This window comes from Piliocolobus tephrosceles, chromosome X (assembly GCF_002776525.5).
Source record: "Piliocolobus tephrosceles isolate RC106 chromosome X, ASM277652v3, whole genome shotgun sequence".
NCBI lineage: Eukaryota > Metazoa > Chordata > Mammalia > Primates > Cercopithecidae > Piliocolobus > Piliocolobus tephrosceles.
The window spans coordinates 72,386,585-72,404,774 of record NC_045455.1 but is presented as its reverse complement, the minus strand read 5'-3'; the positions used below and the strand labels follow the sequence as shown (position 1 = coordinate 72,404,774).

At 42.3% G+C, this 18,190-nt stretch overlaps 2 protein-coding genes across 4 annotated transcripts in view; one reads left to right on the top strand and one right to left on the bottom strand.

The window, feature by feature from the left end:
• Positions 1 to 14,911, bottom strand: part of TSC22D1 (TSC22 domain family member 1) — a 145,761-nt gene extending 130,850 nt beyond the window's left edge. Inside the window, exons 1-2 of one of the 3 annotated variants that reach the window (XM_023187438.3) lie at positions 14,389 to 14,911; positions 10,925 to 13,981 (exon numbers count right to left, since the gene is read on the bottom strand). In XM_023187438.3, coding sequence (XP_023043206.1) covers positions 10,925 to 13,806 — 2,882 coding nt within the window. In that variant the 5' untranslated portion in view covers positions 13,807 to 13,981; positions 14,389 to 14,911. Of the gene's footprint in view, positions 1 to 10,924; positions 14,369 to 14,388 lie in introns of those variants that run through there. The other 2 variants (XM_023187439.3, XR_002725439.3) reach the window with 2 other exon arrangements.
• LOC111523111 (translation initiation factor IF-2-like) lies at positions 14,023 to 16,853 on the top strand. The gene is made up of 2 exons (XM_023187442.3): positions 14,023 to 14,911; positions 15,601 to 16,853. Exons 1-2 carry the CDS (start codon positions 14,162 to 14,164, stop codon positions 15,799 to 15,801), a joined length of 951 nt encoding a protein of 316 aa, XP_023043210.1. The 5' UTR covers positions 14,023 to 14,161; the 3' UTR covers positions 15,802 to 16,853.
• The last annotated feature ends 1,337 nt before the right edge of the window (positions 16,854 to 18,190 follow it).

Below are 18,190 nucleotides of genomic sequence, written 5' to 3'. Positions count from 1 at the left end.
ACAGACTGACAATGGAAATCTATTTAGTACGAAAAGGAAGCCAGCAAAGGTCTCTACAATCACTAACACAAGGAACCAGTTCGAAATATTCATATTAGTTCACATTTACCTGGATTTTTCACTACTAAATATATTTGGGACACATCTGCTTTGGATTACAGATATGGATAAACCCTATAAAACCAATTGAGCTGGGAGCTGTGTGGCTCATGTCTGTAATCCAAACACTTTGGGGGCCCAGGTGGGTGGACCACCTGAGGTCAGGAGTTTGAGACTAGCCTGACCAAAATGGTGAAACCCCATCTCTACTAAATACAAAAAATTAGCTGGGCATGGTGGTATATTCCTGTAATCCCTGTTACTTGGGAGGCTGAGGCAGGAGAATCGCTCGAATCTGGGAGGCAGAGGTTGCAATGAGCCAAGATTGTGCCACTGCACTCCAGCCTGGGCAACAAGAACAAAACTACATCCCCCCCCCAAAAAAAAAATTAAATTGCAGAAAACCTTATCTTAAGGTTATAACCACTTACCCTTCAAACCTTTAAAATGGAGGCTGGGTCATCAATTTTTTGGGAAATTGGGTTTTGGGGATTTTTTTACCTTTTTCAAAATGAGAAGAGTAACATACTGCTTTGAGAGAGAGGACAGGAAAGTGAATACAGTGTTTTGTTAAATTGTGGACTCTGCTAAGCAAAGAAACCCTGTACTGAATCATTTTGCAATGAAAATCACTATCCCCCTCACTTATTTCCTTCATTCATTAACAAACTATATAAATGTATAATGTCCAACATGGTTCTTCCTGCTTCCCACTTCAATCCAAACCACAGATTCCCTTTACACTAATCTTCCCGGAACACCATTTAGTCAACAAGTATTGAGGGCCAATCATTCCGCAATTCAACCTTCAGTCACTTCCTATCACTTCCTGGACAGGGAGGAGACTTATTAACTCTAGTAAATCCAACTGTTGCCTTACTGCTGCCCAGGTGTTTTTATTTCCCCCCATTTTTATTAATGTTCTCCCACTTGAAACATTTTCCTTCACCCTAAAACTTGTGAAAAGTCACTTTAAATAACACTGCTTTTCTGACCTACCAAAGGTCAAATCCATACCATCTGTGAACTTTGCTTATGTCTTTTGAAAACCCATGTTCCAGGTACAGTCTAAGAAACAATTTGTAAAACTGTCTCGACCAGGCGCGGTGGCTCACACCTGTAATCCAAGCACTTTGGGAAGCTGAGACGGGAGGATCACGAGGTCAGGAGATTGAGACCATCCTGGCTAACATGGTGAAACCCCGTCTCCACTAAAAATACAAAAAAAATTAGCCAGCCGTAGTGGTGGGCACCTGTAGTCCCAGCTACTCGGGAGGCTGAGGCAGGAGAATGGCGTGAACCCGGGAGGCGGAGCTTGCAGTGAGCCGAGATCGCGCCACTGCACTCCAGCCTGGGCGACAGAGCGAGACTCTGTCTCAAAAAAATAAACAAACAAATAAATAATAAAAAAAAAAGTCTCAGCAAATTCACCTAATCAAAACTTGTTCCTTCATGGGTTGAATGAGATCAAGATTTCCATCTCTTACCTTTCTGATTCTTTGATTTAATATTTCATGTTGCTTAAAACTATTACTTAGCCCTTACATTGCCAAATAACTGCCACATGCATATATATGTTATTATACTATTAAACACTCCCTGCGGACAAGGACCATATTTGATTATACCTAAGCATTGTTTTTTTTTGGCTCACACACACAGCAAAAAGTAAATCAGTTAATTCTCTCTTAAAGGAGAAAACAGTGTTATCACCTGATCATAAAGAACTTTTTCTGTTTTTAGAAATGTAAGTTCTCCTTGGTTTTTCTTATGCCAATATTAACAGTATATTTTCTTGATTAAGCAGATTTTATCTAATAGGCACTGAAATAGGCTTTGAATACATGAAGCACATCAAACATCACCATTTCTATTCATGAAGCTTAAAATAATCAGATAATCATGAAAACAAAATCTAAATACAAACTGTAATAAGCATTATAAAAGAAAAGAACAAGGTGCTATTAAACAGTTATTAACAAAGAACCTAAGTTTAGATTGGTATGTCAGAGGCAGCCTCTCAAAAAGTGAGTTCAGCTTTAAAGTTGAATGAAAGTGAGATGCCATAGGGGATATTCAGGCTAAAATAACAGCATGTGCAAAGGCCTAGAAGAATGGATGAAAACTGAAAAACTTTCTGAAAGGTCAAGTACAACTGGAATGAAGAAAGTTGGGGGAAAGAAGCATGATGAAGCCAGCAGTAAGCAAAGACAGAAAGAAATAACCTTAAAATAAATGGAAAGGCTTAAAAGGGGTTCTGGGCAAGTGAGTTACCTTAGCAGATTTCCATTTTAAGAGTAAGATACAATATCAGAAAAAGACAAGACATATGCAGGAGGCTCTGTGAGGAAGCTACTACATGCAGTGCATTAAATGAGAGCTGATGTTATCTTAGAGCAATGGCAGTAAGGATCAAAAAAAAGATGAAGATACATTTTAAAGAAATGATCAAGATGTAGAGAGCGAGGAAAAGAAACTATCAGGAATGACTCTCAAGTTTCTAAAGTGAAGAACTGCATTAAGAAATGATATTTATCAAAATAAAGACAACTAAAAAAGGAAATTTAAGGGGCTAGGTAATCAAGAGTTACGTTTATGACCTGTTGAGACTGATAAGCCTATGAGAATGCAAGCAGAGATGTTATGAAGGCAGATGACTTAACCAGTGTAAGGCTAAGAAGAGAAGTCTGGACTAGTGATAGGCATTCAAACTGGAGCCAATAGCATACAAACTGTCTTTACAGCCATGGGGACCTATGATTACCTAGGGAAAAGGCAATAAGTATAAAGAAGACTCAGAAAAACCTAGGAAACAGAGTCTGACAGAAGAGAGAAATCTGAAAGAGAGACTGAAAAGCAATGGCCAGAAGTGTGGGAAGAAAATGGAAGATTATCACAAAAAGCAAAATAGAGTGTTTCAAGGAGGGCAAACAAAGGTCAAGTAGGCCTAATTGTGCTGAAAGGTCAAGATTTCCTGGTCAAATTCAATGGTAAAGAAGAAATGGGGTGGTAGAGGGCAGCTTTTGAATATATGTGAGACTAGGAAAAAAGTTAACCTAGAATCTAAAAAGTTGTTATAATTTTTTAAAAATCAGTAAAAAGATACTCTAAAATTTTTCAACCTTGTGTAGTTTTTCTCAATGAGTCAGTAAAGCATGTTCTTACCATGACATATTCAACCTTAACAGTGAGAAGGCAAAAACCACCAAAGTTCTAATACTGCAGCACCAGAACAGGTCATGCTTAACAGCTTCGTATTTTTAAATTAAACTTTCTCTTTTATCTAATTTTTTAAATCGAGATGGGGATTATGTTGCCTAGGTTGGTCTTGAACTCCTGAGTTCAAGTGATCCTCCTATCTTGGCCTCCCAAAGTGCTGGGATTACAGGTGTGAAATTGAACTTTCTAAACAAGAAATAAAATTTACGTGTTTTGTAATTCTGAAGCCAATGTTGCAAAGGCTGAATCTAAATTATTAAAAAATTAAAATGGTTTTCCTAAAATTTCCACGTAAGTTTCAAAAGAAAAAAAAAAACCACATGTCCACCTTAACATTTAACATTTGAATGTCTAATGCATTCCAGGCACACCACTATTATGACTTTACCCACTTTTTTCTCACCAAGGACTTGCAAGGAAATGTTATGTTCTATGGCAATTCCATCAGTTACACAAATGCACAAAGCAATGAAGCAATGAAGCCTGCCTTTTTTTTTAGGTTTTCAGACACTCTTAAAAATTCCTTATGGGCACTAGCCTTACCTCTTACTATCTTCATAAGAAGTAAAACGGCACTAGATTTTGAAATGAAAAAACAGCCTTGAATCCTAGCTCTGCTTTACTGTTATGCATGTTAACCTTAGACAGCTCACCCTCTCTAAACACTCAGCAAGTTTGTTTATTCACCAATAAAATAGAAAAAACTTAATTCACAAGTTTAGAGTGGTTAAATATGGTAGATATTAACTGAATCTAATACTAACACTTTTCATCACTTCTATGAACTCAAATTCTGAATTACATACTATTCTTACTTCTAATGAATATAAACCAAGTAATTCCACTCTTAAAATTTATGTATTCATTAGAGAACTAACTTGGAGCAATGACTTCATTAAAATTAGCATCATTCTTTACATTTAATAGTATTCCACCATCGAAACAGATGTGTAATAATACTAAACACACACATCTATTATTTCACTCCTTCCCTAAAACCCCACTAAAATGACAGAAAAGCAATTTGTTAAGATATAAAGACATAAGCCCACAAAAACTGAGGCAGATGAAAAGACAATAGCAAAAAACATTTGAAAGCTGGAAAGCAGACAGTTGAGTGACAAATGACTTAGCAAACACTAGAAAATTAAATCTTTAGCAAACAATGGAGAATGCCAAGAACAAACCCAATTTAAACTGCAAAATCCCCAAAAGACTCAGGAATTGGCAGTACCACATCTATGTAAGTGGGATGTGGGGGGAAAGGGTGCTAAAATTAAAAAGATTGTTTAGAAGTCAGTTTAAGAAGCAGCCAGTCCTACGGATTCCCAACTGTCCCTCCCTAATCCCAAGAAGAAAAAAAAAGGTATAGTCTGAAGAAGGTAAAACATAAGATCACAAGACTAAGGAAATCAGGCACAGCAAAACGTGGAACATACTGAAAACAGGGTTGAGTGAAGAAACGTATCTGGATCCCCCAAAACCTTTCATTCCTCATCCCCCTCACTGCCCACCCCACAGAATGCTTGTTGAAAGGCCTTCAATTCCAAGCAAGAAATCAGGAGAGCCTTCTTATAGGGATCTAACCAGCTAGGAGGATATAGAAGAAGAAATCAACACTAGAAGTCCTCCAATCAAACAGCCCAGCCAGGTTACCATATAGGAAAGCTAACAATTGACAAGCCACACTCAGAATTTCTAATTAGCGTTTTAATTCATTACTCTTACGCATGACTACCAACTATCTTAGGAACAGCTATAAGATGAAAGAAAAAGACCAAAGCAAACAAAAAGTAAGAAAACAAAAACTGGAGGAAACAAACCACACAGAAAGAAAAAAAAAACTTAAAAAAAAAAGCTAACATTTTATATATTCAGATAGCTAAGAAAAAAATATTATCATTACTAAAATAGAATAGAATAGTATACTATTAACAAGGGAGCAAAAAAAAACACAAAAAAACAAAAAAGTACTTGGGAATTAAATATGTGATAAGGGAAATGGAAACTCAATAGAGAAAAAAGAAAAACAGGTGAAAAATAGTTGAAAAATAGTTGAGAAAACAAAAGGAAATTAGAAGACCAGTCAAGGCCCATTATCCAATAAAGAGAAGTTTGAGAAAGAGAGAAAAAACGGAAAGACGTAACCAACAACCTGACTCAAGAAAAAGTCCCAGAATGAAAAGATGTTTCCAAACTGAAAGGGTTCACCAAGTACTCAGCACAGTGGGTGAAAACAGACCCACACAAAGACCCATCATGGCAAAACTTCAGAACACTGGAAACATAAAATCTTATAATGCTTTTAGAGGTTTTAAAAATGAGGGTAGGAAAAGGAGGAGAAAGAAAAGGAAGGGAAGGAAAAACAAAATACACAGGTCACATACAATATATGAGAAATCAGAATGGCTTCAGATTTCTCAAAAGCAATTATGGATGTTAGAAAGCAATGGCACAAAATATAAGAGAACATAACTTTCCCCCCTTGGTTTTCTTCACCTAAGGAAATGTCAGAGTAAACTAAAGCCATTTTAAAACAAGTAAACTAAGAATAAAGACACTAGTCTCTGGAAAATGGAGATCCAACACAAGAGAAAGTGAAAGGAATCCCAGAATAATAGTTGTGTACCAAGCCAAGAAGGCAACCAGTCAAGAATGGAGGTCAGGGGGATATGAAACTTCCTAAGATAAAATTGTTAACAGTATCTGATATTGGAACATCTTAAAAGGCATCTGATGAAAAGTAGAATTAGTGATAAATATTTAGAAAACTAGGCAAAGAGGTAAAAAAAGACAATGAACTCCAGCCAGATGACTCTGTGGTCAAGAGTCAACAAGCCACATGGAAGAATAATTAAAAAAAAATATATATATATATATATATATAGTAGAGACAGGATTGTCTATATTGCCCAAACTAATCTCAAACTCCTGGCCTCAAGCAATCCTCTCACCTTGGTCTCCCAGTGCTGGAATTATAGGCATGAGCCACCATGGCCAGCCCCACACTACAAATTTCTAATCAGCTCTTTAGTCCTTTAACACTTATTTGCAAGCAGACAATCAAGACTTACCAGACATCTAAGGAAAGGTTCTACAGAAAGGTAGAGCCCAAAACATACAAAAATGGGAAGAGGGTGGGGAAAGGAGGGGCAACTTGGAGAAAACAGACAACGCTGACAGATGAAAACTTGGGAGTGGAGGAAAACCCATTTCTATTATAGACAGGTGGAGATAGAGCAGGGAAGCAGCCACAAAACACTGTACAGGATAGGAAAAGTAGTATTTGACAAGAATACTGAATAATCAATAGTGATAACTACTGGGAGGAAGGGTACCGGGAAAAAAGGAGACTAGGTAGGTAGACGGTAACAACAAAACTAAATCTTCATTTTCTATCCAGGAAGTTAATAAAGACAAAAACAAATGAAAGGTGTATTTTATTTAACAAATATTTACATAGGGCACGTGAATTAGATAGAGTTCTAGGGAATTTCCAAATTCATTCAATTCTTACATTAACCCCATGAGGTAACTACTATTGTCATCATCTTTTTAATGAGAAAATTGCAGCATAAAGAGGATAAATAGACCAATGTTACTTAAAACTAGTAAATGACAAGAAAATTCAAATCTAGGCAATGTAACTCCACAGTCCATGCTCCTAACCAGCAGACTACGTTACAAATCTAGTAGTAAGACAAGCAAGTTATTTAGACTGGGAGGTAAATACCACAATAATCATCTAAAAGAGATGAAAGTGATTGTTTCTAGGAAAGGAAAACTGGAAAGTAAAGCTGCAGGAAGCTCTTCCATGTATTTCTTGGACAACCATTTAAACTATCTTTAAACTGTGCATGTATATCTTGAAAAAAACTTTAAAAATTATAATTTGGTATTTTAGTTAAAGTATTTTAACTGATACTACTGCCAACCCCAGAAGTAGGCAAAATGAGTATTACTCCTATTTTATAAGTAACATGCATGCCTCTTAAACATTTGAGGACCTCCTATAAAACAGGCACTGTACTTAGAAGACAGACAACAATTCACTTAAAAATATGGAAGAGACGTACAAAAAAAGCAAGTCTTTTTATCCATTTCCTTTCCATTTGTTGCATAAATTATATGATCCTGCATCTCTCACAGTTGTGCTTAAGATGAAGGACAATATAAACTTCAAATCATGACAAAAAAAAAAAAAAATCAGAGAAATGGCTGCTAATTAATTCAAAAAAACACTTCGTCCCTGCCCTTGAGGAACTTCTAGTCTTGCGGGAAAGATTGGTAAACACAATTATAATTGAATGTATACAGTGCTTAAATAGAGGAATATTAAAAAGTGATAAGGAAACAACATCCCCTGAGTGAAAAGAATGCTTTGAAGAGAACATCTGAGCTAAGTCTTGAAGGATGTATGGAAGTTTGACCCATTTCACATTAAGAGGCTGTGCTAATAATAACAGTCACAAAACATAAAAGATGAAGTATCTGTATTTTCCCATTCTTGTAAAGGAGAATTCACGGTTCATGTTATAGTCTAAGACATTAAGACTTTTTTTTTTTTTTTTTTTGAGACAGGGTCCTGCTCTGCCACCCAGGCTGGAGTACAGTGGCGTGACCCCAGCTCACTGCAGCCTTGACCTCCAGGGCTCCAGTGATCCTACCACCTCAGCCTTCCAGGTAGCAGGGAACTACACGCATGCGCCACCATGCCTGGCTAATTTTTGTTATTTTTTTTGTAGAGACAGGGTTTTGCCATGTTGCCCAGGCTGGTCTCAAATTTCTGGGCACAAGCAATCCACCCACCTCAGCCTCCCAAAGTGCTAGGATTACAGGTGTGAGCTACCACACATGGCCTGACATTAAGACCTTTTAAATAAGAATGATTTTTTTTAAAACAAGATACATAATCTTAACACCCTGATCCATGTTTAGAGTCTCTCCCAGTGATCAACTGAAGGCACTTTCCACATGTCTAAACATTTTATAATCTAAAGTGTTATACTGTACTTTAGATTATATTATATTAATAATAGAGTATTATTTCAAAAGATGATTAAAAGACAACCATCCTCATTTGTCCTACTACCCAAGTTATATTGTTAACACATTTCCTGAGTCACAATATTAAAATTATGTATGTAGTCTTTCTCTCCTGAGACAAATGGTGACCAAGCCCACAAGATGCAAGTGACACAGAGGCTACCATGGGAAGAAAGGTTTTAAAAGTTTTTAAATCATATCACTGTTTTCTCTTGTAGTTATTCTTAATTTATCTTCCAAGGGCAAATTTAAATCAAATTAATTTCTTTTTCCAAACTGTAGTGATAAAAGAAATAATCTTCAGTAAAACACAACAAAGAATATAATATATATATTTTCTGATCTTACAAGGTGTTTTAGGGCTACATTCTGATTTTACAGAATTTAAGATATGGCTAAAACAAAAATTTTCTGGTTTTTAATCACAAAACTTTGATGTTAACTAACCAAGGCCCAAATAGGTAGTAAATTCAAAACAGTCCCTGCTCTTGAGGAACTCCTGGTCTTGTGGGAGAGACTGGTAAACATAATTATAATTGAATGTGTACAGTGTCTGAAGACAACTTGTTATATTAGATCAGTATTTCCTTATTTCCCATTGTCTTTTTGTCCCTTTCTAGAATTCCATAATTTCCATAATTTGTTTATTAATCCTTTTCTCAATTATTATCTGGAAAAATTAATGTTATATTAATATCTTAAACTGGGACCCTATTCCTATAATTAAAAATCTAGTTGAAAGTAGCATCATCTGACTTTGTCTGGAACAGCAAGCTGTGGAAAATCCTATCATGTCCTACCAAAAGGAAGAAAGAGGCGAAAGACAAGCCAGGGGACCACAAATGGTAATTACAAAATCAAGGCAAGTTTGAATTAAAAATGAGTGTTTTCATTTGTGTATTTTACCCATCTTTTATTTCTCTAAACTTAGCATCCACATAATATAGCTGTTTTTATAAAGGCTTCACTCAAATCATAACCTTTTGACTTAAAAAACATTAATAATTGCGGTAAATAATTCTTTTAAAATTACAGGTGAGTAAGTACTAGCATGAGAAAATTAAAGGTTTAACAACAATAATGGAACAATTAAGGAAAGTACCTCCTAAAAGTTTATCTTTTAGACTACAGTTTTGTACAAATAATACAGAATACATTTGGTTAGGTAAAAAGGTTTTAATTACATGACTATCAGAAAAATAATAAAAATCCTGAAAGACAAGATTTTATCAATTTAACCATGTCTTTACCTTATCTTTTAAACAACTAAATAACAAAAACCTCACTGAAACATATGACCTTGTTTTTTTTCCCTAAAATTACAATTATTTTGCAATATGCTCAATTTTTCCAAAGCAAAACCCACAAACATACATATAAAATATAAATGCTTATATTGGCTTGATGAAAGTTCACTCACAAAACCCTCCAATACTAAAATAATTAAATATCTTGCATGCTTACTCCAAATTCCACAGTGAAAATGATGTCTTTTCATAACTCCTATAATAATATTTTAATCAAGGTTAGTAACAGACTAGCAAATTTGTGAAAGAACATTACTTTAAAAATCAAGTAGGGTTTAAAACGATGTAGAAACATGAAAGATTTCACAACTTTTCTAGCCAGTCAGCTTCAAAGACACAATTGGATTCAATAAGAGTTACTGGCATATTATTTTCAGTCTAAGTGAAAAAAATGCTTGGTTTAATAATGTACTTTAGGCTTTCTGTATCTTTTTGGTAAGGAAAAAAAAGGAACAGGTGGAGATTAGCCAGAGACCAAGGTCTTATTTTCATGCCTCTATAAATTCAATCCTCCAAGACTTACTTTCTTCTATTCTTTAAAATGGCTACCACCTTGATCTACCATGCAAAAGAAAAAAATGTATAGCATACTATCAAGATAAATCTGGTTATTTTGATAGTTTATGTCCTCCTTTCCCGCAAAATACTTTAAGACTCCCATTCCTTTACTGTTCAGATAAAATGACCATTAAAATAAGCACGCAAAAGTTGGTCAGTTGCGGTATGAGGGCAACCTATATAACCCAGATTAAGTCATCTTTCATACCGTATCTGACTAGGAAAAGCAGGCGACAATATCTTTCACAGACTAAGATCAAACACAGTAGAAATGAAAAAAGGATGTCTAGTAAAGGAGAACAAACGTGGGAACCACAACCCCCCCAAGAGATTATTTTAGCAGCTCAAAATAGATTAACTATTATGTGGGCTAGCAAAAATTAAGCTTTCCACAATTAATATTCCTAAAAAGCATTTTATAGATAATAAAACCACTTGGTGCCCCCAAACCTATTTTTAATGTGAACCCATGCTCAACGACTATTCTGAAAATATTGTTTACATATTACTATTTCCTACCCACTCTGAAACCATTCCATAACTCTTGCTCTATAAAACTTCCCATAAAAACGCATTTTTCACATACAAAAATGAAAATATGCAATGCTTTGAACTTATTTTGTACACACATGTAGCTACTAAATAGATTAACTTCAAATCTGCTGAATGTCTCCAGAAATATGACATGATCTTACCTCTCATCCTCGCCATCCACCAGGGGTGTCGTCAGCGGTAGCACCTTCAACGGGAAAAGAGAAGCAGAGGCTGCTAGGCTGCTGCTACTCCCATCTGAAACTGCTGACATTCCCCCACTGTCACCACTGATAGTCTGAGGTAAGCCAACTAAGGAGGGCTCCGCTGGGCGCCTGGCATCTTCAATTTGGCTTCCAATTGCCTGAGCTAATGATTGTGCAGAGAACTGGGTAGAACTTAGTGGTATCTGTTGTGCCAAAGGCAAATTTATATTAGTTGCTATCAAGGGAGATTGACTAACACTTTGAACCAAATTACCATTTTGGGTAGCAGGGGTTTGTGCTATATTTTGTGGTGGAACCAAGTTTGCTGGGGTAGAAGGCATTCCAGAAGGACCAGTTGAACTAACCTGACTTGTAACAGAAATACTGCTAGCAGAGGGCAAAGGACTAACTGCAGGCAACTGCTGTGAAACAACTCCTTGAGCTACTGGTTCTACTCCTTGTGGCTGGGGAGGCACAGTTAACAAGGTACTTTGGGATGCAATAACCAATTGTTGAGGAAGGCTTGCAGCGCTAGTTTGAACTCCCTGATGAATAATCCCAGTTTGAGCAGGTGGAACCACTTGCGAAGATGGAGGAGCACCTTGCTGAATAACTGAAGGTGGAACCTGGGTAGAGGGCTGCTGCACTGCAGTAGGTATGTTTGCTTGCTGACCAATATTTGAAATCTGACTGCCAGTAGGTACAGCAGACACTGCTGCCTGAGCCTGGCCAACAGGCTGGACAGATGCCCCTGCAGGTTGTGCTGGGACTGCTGTGGGCTGCACTGGCAGCTGGATACCCTGTGGCTGAGCCACAGGAGTCACTGTTGTTCCTGCTCCCACTCCTGCAGAACTGGGCTGTCCAGACGACATTGCTGTTTGGAGAATTGGCTGCTGTTGTACATACTCTGAAGCAGGATTTTGAGTCACTGATTTGACAAGGCCTGGGGCCATCTGTGTAGAAACCATTGGTTGCTGTTGTCCATACTGTAACTGTTGGGGTGGTGGTGCCCCTGGAAGGGGAGTTTGCACTGGAGGAGCCCCCTGAGAATATGGTAGCTGGGGTTGAGCCAAACTGGAAATGGAAGGCTGCTGACCTAAAGCTGAAGTTACACCAACCACATTTACAGGCGATGGCTGGATACCAGTTGCAGCACTCATAGTGGCTTGCAGAGGTACTGGCTGAAGACTTTGCTTTTGCTGATAGCTCAGTTCTTGAGACTGCAACTGTACTTGTGAGATCTGTGACTGAGAAATACTCTGTGGTATACTAACTGCTGGAATACTCTGTGGACCAGTGCTACCAAAATCCATCTGTTGGAGGGTCACACCTTGGAGAGCTGGTTGTTGCTGCTGTTGCACCACCACAGTAGGGGCTCCCATCTCTCCACTTCCCACACTCTCTGTATAGTGACTCAGTGTGCTGACACTACTGCTCACTGAACTCCCACTAGTGCTCTCCCTTTCAGAAGTCACTTCTATCGGATTTTGCTTTACAGTCTCCACCACTTTATTTATCAGCACACCTTCTGTAGCAGGTACAGCATTTTCTTTTTCATAGAACTCAGTGCAAGTCCATCTACCTTTTTTAAAGGGCTCAGAACTAGAATCTAACTTCACGACTCTGAACCTCGAAGTGTTAACTGTTGGTTGTTGCTGCTGACTTGAAACGGATCCCCCAGTCATCCCTGCAGCTACATTAGGGACACTGCTAACAGCAGCGGAGGAAGAAATTGTACCATTGCCCATGCCACTCAAGATACTCACATTAACACCACTGGTAACTCCAGGCCCAACACTCACACTAGCAGCACTAGGAATATTGCTTGTACTTATATTAGCATTACCAAGCATGCTGCTTGTCACATTAGGATTCAAACTACCCACAGCAGTAATATTATTTACTGTACTAGTGCCGGTAACAGAACTTATACCTATTCCACCTGTAGTACTTGGAGCACGCATATTAGTCATTACAGATGCAGGTGAACCACTGGATGATACAGCAGAAGTAGGTGCAACTGGTGTGATACTGTCAGAGCTTCCAGTTGTAGAGAGTTTTCTAGATACTGGGCTTGAGGGTGGCCCACCAGGAATGGATGCACTGGCCACAGCAACATGAGATGGATGGTGGTGCCCATGTTGGAGGTGGTGCCCATGATGAATGTGATGGTGGTGATGGAGGTGGTGTGGATGAGCATTCCCATTGATCACAACATTCTGTTGTGGAAGGTGAGGCAAATGAGGCTGAGGAAGGTGGGGCTGGTTGGGAGAGACTGCCCCAGGTGTCTCGGCTTCCTGGAAGTTATTTAGGGTCTCTTCTGAGGAGCTGCGTTCGGGCTCCCCTAAGTCAGTAGCCCTGGAAAGTGACACATCAAGGATCTCTGAAGAAGAGAGATCTTCTGTGTGAGATTCATCCAGATCATCATAGCTCTCAGTGTCCTCTGCTATACTGTTGTTAGAGCTGATACTAGCGGAGATCTGAGCAGGAGTAACGCTAGTTATCTGGAAGCCACTTTTCTTTTTCATTTGAGTTCCGCCTGGCGCAAGAGGCTGTGCCTGCAGCTGAGCCTGCGAAAGGAGGTTCAGGCTTTGTGGAGGCGGAGGCTGTGGTCCCGACGTAGAAGATGCTGCAGGGGGCGGCGGCTGAAGCAGCGACGGAGGTGGAAAATCCTCGGAAGATGTGGCACTACTACCGACGCCGGTACCTGCTGCATTGAGAGCAGAGGCGCTGCCACTACCGCTGCCCCTTCGAGGGAACACTGCCGGGTGCGCCATCTTCCTAGCGCTAATGTCTGCAGCGGCGGCGGCCGCGGCGGTGGACTCAGGCGGCTGGTGCATTGTGTTGGGTACCGGGGGGAGGGCCGAGGAGGCGAGTGCAATTTCCTTCTGCACCGTAATCTTTGTATTCGAGACGCCGGAGAGGAAAATGGGACCTGACGCTCCGCCTGGCGCGATTCCTCCTTCTCCTCCTCCTCAGCCGAAGGCGCCGGTCGCTCCTGCCTTCGAGAGCGAGCTTCGGAAAGGAGGATGAACGAGGGTGAACAGGGCGGCCGGGGACCCGAAGGGGGAACCCCCTCAGTCCTTCGCCATTCACTTTCCCCTCTGGCCTCACACCCCCCTTTATATTCCGTTTCACGTGGGGTGCGGGGCAGGAGGGAGAGGGAGAGCGCAGGAGGGGGAGAAAAAGCGAGAAATGCCCACCTTCTCCGGCCAACTCCGAAGCCGCCTCAGCCCCCTCCTCCCGCCGCGGCGGCGGCCGCTGCAAAGCCCTCTCGGCCGCTCTGCACGGAGGCAGCGCCGAGCAAGTGTCGCCTTCCCCTCACCACCCCCGGGGCCGCCGCCGCAGGCGAGCCCCGAGCTCAGTGTCGCTCAAACCTCCCCTCCCGGCCCCGCTCGGCCCTCCCCCCGCGCCCCGCAGACCCTTTCAAACCCCCTGGGCTCGCGGCGGCTGCTCGGTGAGGAAACGCTGGCCGCGGCTGGGGCCGGGGCGACGCGGCTGCGAGCGGGGCGGCGGCGGAGCGCCCGGTACGGTGAGCCCAGGAACGAGGCGCGGGCGGGCGCGCAGAGACGCCGGGTCCTCGCGGAGCACGGCCGGGGCGCGGCGGCGGCGGTGGCAGCGGGAGCCCAGGGACCGCTCCATCACTGGCAGCCATGGAGCCCGAGCATTTTCCTCCCTCAGGGCAGGCGCCTCGGCTCGGCACACGTCCTCGGGGAGGAAGGGGCCGGCGCCCGAGCCTCCCCGGAGGGCGGCGGGACGTGCGCTAGGGCGGAGGGTGCGACCCTCTCTTATCCTCTTCCTCTGCAGCCGGCTCTTCCTCACCCCGCTGCTCCCGCGACCGGGCGGGAGGGGGCCGCAGGCAGCGGCGGCTCCTTTCTCGGCGGCGTTGGTGGCCAGACGGGCTGCTGCAGCGACTGCAGCCGACGCCGTTCAAAGGAACGAGAGGTGGGGTTGGTCGGTGTCGGCAAACGGGGCGGGGGAGTGGGTGGGTGCCGAGGGAGGGTGTCGGGCGGGGAGGGGGCTATGGTGGTTGTTACTAGTGCTCTTCTTCGGCTCCCCCGGCTTTACCGTATCCCCCAGTCTCTCGCGGCATCGGGAGGGGAGGGACCAGCGCAGAGCGCAGGAGGAGGAGGGGCGACCGCCGGCGAGAGGAGGCGGTGGTGGAGGGGGAGGGGGCAGGTGGAGGAGGAGGAGGGAAGATGGCGTCTGCACATGCGCCTCGGCGCCGCAGACATAAAGCCGGGTCTGGCTGGGCAGGAGGCGGCGGGTCTTCGGGCCTGGGCGAGCGCCCGGTCTCCCGACGGAAATTGCCGAAGGCTGGCGGAGGCGCCGAAGCCGGGAGTGGTGGAGCCGAAGGGGATAGTGGGGGTGGGGAATTTCGGCCGAAGGAGCGAATCCGGGTCGGACTGCGTGATTCGGCCCGGTGAGGGTGGGCAGGGTGCGCGCCTGCCGCGCGCGCAGGTTAGGTGTGTCCGCTCTTTTCACACTCGCGGCCGGCGCGCGCGGGCACGCGGCAGAGGAGGGGGCGCGGCGCGGAAGGGCCGGCGGAGGCGGCGGGAGCGCCGGCGCTTGGTGTGCGCGCCCTGGGTGGTGTCCCCCGCCTGCGGAATGGGTAATGAGGCTTTTCTCCGCAGCAACAGCATCACGAGTTTCAGTTCCCAGGAGCCCGCCGCCGCCGCCGCTGCCACGACATGAGTCAGGCTTTCTTCCCCGGCGCGTGGCGGAAACCTCCTCCCTCTCGCCGCACCTGGGCTCGCCCCCGGCCCTTGCCTCCTCGGGGGATGCCCCAGCGCCGGGAGCTGCGGGGTCTACGGAAGGCCAGTGGCTCCCAGTGATAGGTGTTGTCTTTTGTGCAGTGCGGTTGCTGCCATGCGGTCTCCTCGCCCTTCTACGGGCAGGGGCGAGGCAACCGGACAGATGTTGCAGCTGTTTCCAGTTAACTGCCTTAGCTCCTCTGGGGTAGGCTCTTCTCTAACGAGGAGTGGTTGCAATGCATCCTTAACTGGAGGACAGAGGCAGGTCGGCCCTGTAAACGACTGATCTCAACAGGTGTCTCCAAGCAGCGACGCCTTTTTCGTTCATTGTCCTGGCTATATCCCCCATTGGTTTGACTCAAGAGGCAAGGTGGCCCGGACATGTGAGCAACACAAATGATAAGCATGCCTTTTAGGGCTAGAAAAGAAAAAGCCATCCGAAATTCCAGTTTTAAAACACACACCCACACATATTACATTTCATGGGCCCGACTATAGTTCTACAGAAGCAATGTTAGGTTTGATTGGGGGCAATTTACTGGCAGTTACTTTATTGGCATTTCATGTCAAAACCTAGTTCTAAGCATTTTTTTACCAATAATCGAGAATGTCCATCTCTCCCAGGAATTTAAAAATGATAAAGCAAGCCGGAAAGCTGTAGGGAGGAATTTTCATTTTGTTAAATATAGGTTGTTAGGGGAATCAGCGCTTATGGTTAGACCTCTGATTCAGGAAATCTCACGGATTTACATTTCTATTTCAGAAGATTGTTAAAGCAAAAACGATTGTCATTTGCAGTTTTGATACACCTCTAGTTGTCAGTTCAACTTTTTACCTTTAGTTTTCGCTGAACTCTTCCCCTTGCTCCAAGGGGAAGCCTTCAAAAAGTGAATTATATCACCTTTTGCATGTTATTGAATAGAAGTGCACCCTCAACATCCCGTCTATCCGGTATCAAAGCTATGATACATTGTTGCTTTGTTTGGGGTCTCCCACACTGAAAAGAAAAACTGGGGCTTAATTTATTTATTTTTTTACTTTATATTACTAATGTAAACCTCTGCTAGAAGTAAATAGGCTCTCACAAATATTCACAGTGATACAGTAATAAAAATCAAATATGTTTGAGAAGACGGTACTTGTTCTCATATTAATTCATAAATATGTGAATGGTTGTATTTTTATAGAACCGTGGCTATTTGTGTTTTCACAAAAATAATTACTTCTTTTTTCTCCAGCAGCTTTTGTTGCAAGTGATATGCCTGGTTAATCGCTGCCATCCATTGTTGAAATGCAAATCTGACATTCTTTTTCAATAGTTTTTGAATGGAAAATGGAAACTACCCTAACCGATTGAAACTGCAATGGATGTAGATGGGTGGAATGTCCTTTCTTTGGACTGCAGTATGAAAGAAAATGCTCTTGATCTCTCAAACTGCAGCCTTAAGTCAAAGGTTTCTTGTTTTGTTTTTTTTAAGTCAAAGTTTTAAATTACCCCAAACAGCAGCTCTACACCCCTTGGGCCACCTAAATAACTCACTATTATTGTGCTGATACGGTTTGAGGCTTAATAAACACATATATTAAAGTCTTACCCAAAGCTGACAATAAAAAAGCTGTTGAGATAGCCCTATGGAAGCGGATACTTATTCTAATGACCAGTAGCAAAGGGTGCTGTTTGAGCTGTTTTGATGGGGGAGGAAGAGTTGGGGTGTTACTCCTTTTAAAAGAAAGGTTTAAAAAACAAAATCCAGAATTAACATAAGACATAAGAAGATAAGATCTTTTGAAGCGTATTAATTTTTGCCTGCTTAGGCTGCATCAAGTCCCACTAAGATATAAAGAGCAACTGGGCGGGGTGCGGTAGCTCACGCCTGTAATCCCAGCACTTCGGGAGGCTGAGGCGGGTGGATCAGGAGGTCAGGAGATCAGCAGATCAAGACCATCTTCACTAACGTGGTGTAACCTTGTCTCTACTAAAAATGCAAAAAATTAGCTGGGCGTGGTGGCGGGCGCCTCTAGTCCCAGCTACACAGGAGGCTGAGGCAGGAGAATGGTGTGAACCTGGGAGGCGGAGTTTGGAGTGAGCCGAGATCGGGCCGCTACACTCCAGCCTGGGTGATAGAGCGAGACTCCATCTCAAAAAAAAAAAAAAAAAAAAAGGATATAAAGGGCAACTCTATAAACTCTATAGTTAGGGAAATCCTAGTTTCAAAAATCTGAGTCTCTCTTTTCCCCTTCCAAAATTCTTAAGACCAGCAATTTATGAACACAAATACGTTAAAACAAGGAGAAGGCACCTGAAGACCCAGATTTTGTTATGCTATCATCTTTTAATTAAAAAGGTCTGGATTTTTATTGCATAAACATTAAATGCTTACTGCTATGCATAATAAAGTCATTAAATCCTTTTAACCAAGGACTTAGAGCTATCCTTTGCCTTTTTTTTTTTTTTTTTTTTTTTTTTTTT

Excerpts from the sequence above, each read along its gene's own strand:
- LOC111523111 (XM_023187442.3), top strand. The coding sequence starts at position 14,162 with ATGCCCACCTTCTCCGGCCAACTCCGAAGCCGCCTCAGCCCCCTCCTC. Across the intron at positions 14,912-15,600 it reads GCCGTTCAAAGGAACGAGAG|CAACAGCATCACGAGTTTCA; the intron begins GTGGGGTTGGTC and ends TTTTCTCCGCAG.